General features: G+C 49.8%; 1 protein-coding gene across 1 annotated transcript; it reads right to left on the bottom strand.

The window, feature by feature from the left end:
* Positions 1–732: 732 nt before the first annotated feature.
* On the bottom strand, positions 733–4,026 carry LOC111520084. The gene is made up of 2 exons (XM_023182570.1): positions 3,596–4,026; positions 733–2,557 (listed from the first exon to the last, which is right to left on the bottom strand). The coding sequence occupies exons 1-2, from the start codon at positions 3,819–3,821 to the stop codon at positions 2,415–2,417; spliced, it is 369 nt and encodes a 122-aa protein (XP_023038338.1). The 5' UTR covers positions 3,822–4,026; the 3' UTR covers positions 733–2,414.
* Positions 4,027–4,623: the final 597 nt, after the last annotated feature.

Here is a 4,623-nt window from a genome sequence, read left to right as displayed (position 1 = left end):
TCCCTCATCATCTTTTTTTTTTCTAAGCAAAAGTTACTTGGACTTTGCAGATAATTTCATACCCAGAGCCCTCCCATGCCTCGTGGGGAGCACACAGGATAGGAGCCGGTGGTTCTGGAGTGCCTGCAGGTGCCACACGTGGAGTTAATGGCTCACTTTGCCAGGAGGATCTTATGAAATCCTCAGACAACCCTGAGATGAAGCACCGTTACTGTTCTTATTTTTACTGATGAGACACTAAAGGCTCAGAGAGTTTAAGTAGCTTGCCCGAGGTGACACCGCCAATAAATGGTGGAGCTGGGACCTGGACTAGATCATGTGGTTCTAGTGCCCACACTCATGCCACCTTATAGCATGGGAGTTCCAGATCTTTCACAAAGTGGGAAGACTGGGATATAATGAGGAAGGAAGGCCACACTCCCCTACACCCATGGTCAGCCAAGCTCTGCCCATGTCATGAGATGTGTATGGGAGCAACAACTCCTCCAGGCATTTTACCTGAGAGCAGGGACTTTGTCTCCCTTGAACTTTTCTGCATACCCTGTGCCTCAAGCCAGACCTGATTCACAAAAGAATGTTTATTGGCAGAATGAAGGACTGCTTCCTGAGCTGCCCTTGTCCTGCCTTTCTCCTCCCTCTCTCCTAAGCTCTGAGTAGACACTGGGCTCACCAGGCTTTCTTTTTTTTCTTTTTAATGAAACAGGGTCTCACTCTGTTGCCCAGGCTGTAGTGCAGTGGTGCAAACATGGCTCACTGCAGCCTCGACCTCCCAGACCCAAGCCATCCTCCCTCCTCGGCCCCCCGAGCAGCTGGGCCCACAGAAGGCAGGGTTCCTGCACAGGCACCAGTTTCTACTCAAGCTGACCTATGTTCCCACTTCTGACCCTAGCATGGCTTAAACATCCATGTCCCTAGATGGGCAGCTGGGGGAGGTCTTGAACATGTGTCCTTCCTACAATAGGTTCTCAGCTGCTCCTGGTATCTCTGTGAATGGGTTCTGAGGGTTTTCTTCCATCCACACAGTTTTAGCTCTTCTTTGGGTTTCCAGGGCTGTCCCCAAGAAGCAAATCTAAGCAGGAGGTTAGCAACTACGTTCTTGGCCCTGGTCTCCTTCCCCTGAGTGGCCACAGTGTGGATGAGGTTCAGACTCCTCCATGGTGTGACTGGCTCCTGGGTGGGCCCTAATAGCGTGTTCATCAGTTATCAAATGTCAAAGATCAGAAGCCAAGCCACATAAATACCTCAAGATGCTGCTCCAGCAGTCATCCCCTGTATTTATCCACTGGAACAGCTTGACAAATCTGTCAGTGCTAAGGAGGGTAGGAATCAAATCATATAGGTCCCTACCTTCAAGGTGTCCACCATCAGGATGAGGAGGCTAATACACATGGCACAGTTAGTGAGCAGTGCAAGGTTTGTGTGGTGCAGTATGCCAGACACAGCTCAGAAAGCAGTGATGGTGTTGGTGGGATGCAGGGGCAAAAAATCCTGATAAATAAAGCCTTTCAAAGTGCTGAGATACCAGGAGGTCCTCTCCTATCTTCCACGCCCCATCTAGCATTTCATTCCTTTTGAATTACCTACTGCTACACAACAGACACTCTAAAACTTAGTGTCTCGAAAGAATGCATCGTTATCTCTCACATCTCTGTTGACTGGGCTCAGCTCACTCAGGATGTCTTGCAGTTGGAATGGCTAGGGCCAAAATCATCTGAATATTCTACTGAGCTGGACATCCAAGGTCACCATCACTCACTCACATGGCTGGCAGTGATGCTGAATGTTGGCTGAGAGCTCAGCTGGGGCTCTTGACGGCAGCAACTATTTCTGGCCTCTCTCTGTGGCTTGGACTTCTCACAGGATGGTGGCTGATTTCTAGAGCAAGTGTCCCAGTATTGAAGGTTCTAAGAGATCCAGGCAGATATTGCAAAGCTTCTTACAACCAACCCTCAGAAGTTCTAGAATGTTGCTCCTACCATATTCTGTTGGTCAAGCAAATCACTATAGGTAGACCAGATTTAAGGGGTGAGAAGCAGCTCATGAATCTGAGGAGGGAAAGAACTAAAGGCTGCCATCTTGGAGACCGTCTACTACAGCTTCCTTTACATAAAGATAACATGCCTTTGTTGAACCGAGACAGAAAATGAACTCTCAACTGGGAAAGGAAAGAGAATTTGTCCCTGTGTCTAGAAGAAGGTACTTCTTCCAGTCCCACTCCAGCCTGTTTTCTTACCTCATACCCCAAGGTACATTCTTTGACTGTGCCCTAGGCCCAGAATTCTGGAGCCAGAATGTGGAAGAGAGTGGAAAAAACCACTTACATCATCCTAACTAACCAGCCCACATTTAAGAATGAGTTTGCTACGTGACTGTTGCCATGAAATTGTTTATCTGCTCTTGCTGCAGTGTGGCCTTTAAGGGACATAATCTGGTGCCAATGATGTCCCAGCAGCAGTTGCCATGGAGGCCTGGAGGTCAAGGATGGTAAGGGAGCTTCTTGCCAAGATGATGTCACATAAAAATCCCTTTGCTTTCTTATGACCACCAGGTAATTGAACTATGAAGGAAAAAGAAAGCCACAAATTCCTCAGATGTGTGTCCACAGTCGGAGCAGGGTGGGCTACTGCAGAGTCCTAGCATACAAGTCACAAGACCTCCTTTAAGTCCTTGCACTCCCCTTGACTTGTCTGATGGGGGAGGTCCATCTAACCTCACTGGACATGCTCCAGGAGCAGCGTTTGGAAGGCTGTGAAATCATCTGGTTGGGACTGCCTTTCTCACCCATCTGAATAATTCAAGCACAATAACTCACTTCTAAGCCTGCCGTTGGCTTCCCCCAGCCTCTGTCTGCCAGTCCCCATTACCTATGGGGTGCAATCACTGTCAACATAAAGCAGAACGGGGGTACTTTGCACATGCCACCTCCTCCCAACTCACTCCTACTCTACCTTACTTGAGAAACTTTATCTCCTTCCCCAATAACATAATGTATTTAAATAGCTACTAATTTCCTCTTCTTTCTTTCTTTCTTCTGCAGAGAATTTCATTAATTATACATTTCTTGGTTCATGACACAATCTCATCTTTGTACCATGCATACTTCACTTGTATTTAGCTATTTAGTTTTTGGGCTTTTTTCTTTTTCTTTCTTTTTTTTTTTAAATACATAAACAGCATCCAGTCAGCCCACAACCCAAAACAAAAGCCAGGTCCTTGACAACAACCAGCAAGTCTTCCAAATTCCAAGTGACAGTGAACACAAAAATGAAAGAGCCGGTCACCCAGCATAAACAAGCCGGAAGAAGCCAACGCCTATCAAAAGGTTCCATCTTCTTCTAGCATCCGAAGATGGCGTATTTTCCAAATGTCTTGATTTTTACGTGACCCAAGTGTCCTAGTCTTTCCAGTCATTGAAAATTTGGGTTCTCAAGTGGTGTATCATTTTATCTTGAGCCATGTGTCCTATAGAAACGTGGAGGATGACTCTTTGTTTTTTCAGCTAAACATGCAGCAGCCAGCAGACTAGCAGCCAGCTTCTGCTTCGGGCCGCCCCGGGGCGCGGGATGGAAAGGGGTTAACGTAGCGCCCCGCTTACCTGGGTAGAAGCCGGCCCGGAACCCGAGCTCGCAGGTCGCCGCGCGCATGCGCATTCGCCTGGCCCAGCACCGTGCTCGGGGACCGGCGGCTCCCAGCTCCCGGGCCGCCTCGCTGCACAAAGGACTGCTTTGTTCTCTCGGCTCTGTTTTAAATATCTGACGAATATTCCCCCCATCCCTGCGCCAAATCCCCGGCCTGACTGCAGGCGCGGCACAAGGGCGCATTGTGGGGCCAAGCGAGGGGCGAAGGGGGCTGGGGGCGGCCGGCACAATGGGGACGCTCCGATTGCGCCAAGTTGACTCAGCCGTTTGGGTCACCTGGGCTGAGTCGCGGGCGTGGAAGCAGAGGATAGGGGGTGGGGAGGTGTTTCTTGTCTTCTTCCAGTCTCAGAAGTAAAAGTTGGAAAATGGGGACCCCAGCAGTGAACAGAACCGTTTCCAAGCCAGGCCTGTAAGAAGGAGCTGAGGTTTCAGCTGAGCCCCCACCCTTCCCGACCGCACAGCCTCGGGCATGAACCCGCGAAGCCAGACGCTTAGTTGCTTATCAGGCCATCGCTGTACATATTTAGAAAGTGCCTATCACTCAGACACTTTGAAAAGCGTGGCATTCCAGCGCAAACCAACCCGAACGAGGTGAAAGAGGGGAGTCCTTTCTTCCCGCAAGTTCGGGGCTCGAGAGACTCTGCAGGAAGGACATCACCCCTGGCTTCCTGCAGCCACAGCTTCCAGCCCCACACGATGCCCGACTTCATTTTAGCAGTGGCCCCTCGGGAAAATCACACCCTTCTTGGTTTTGTCCCTCCCTCCTGAGGGGAAGCAGCGGGTGGTTGGGACATGGTTCAAACAAAAGTAAGCTTTCAGCTGGCAGGGAAGCTGCCCCTCCTCTTCCCTGCCCTTGTCTTGCCGGTATTCATTGGGACTAGCAGGTAGCTTTCCTTCCCAGCTCAGGTGTTTACCTGCTACTGCAGAGGAGGAGTTTTTGCATTATCTCCAGGGAGGTTTGCAAAATAAGAACCCCCAAGCCCAC

This window comes from Piliocolobus tephrosceles, chromosome 6 (genome assembly GCF_002776525.5).
Source record: "Piliocolobus tephrosceles isolate RC106 chromosome 6, ASM277652v3, whole genome shotgun sequence".
NCBI lineage: Eukaryota > Metazoa > Chordata > Mammalia > Primates > Cercopithecidae > Piliocolobus > Piliocolobus tephrosceles.
This window is presented reverse-complemented; position numbering and strand designations above follow the sequence as displayed.

Coding starts and splice junctions, on each gene's coding strand:
- LOC111520084 (XM_023182570.1), bottom strand. CDS start 3,821: ATGCGCCCTTGTGCCGCGCCTGCAGTCAGGCCGGGGATTTGGCGCAGG. Junction 2,558..3,595: donor CCGGGCCGGCTTCTACCCAG/GTAAGCGGGGCG, acceptor TTTCCTTCATAG/TTCAATTACCTGGTGGTCAT.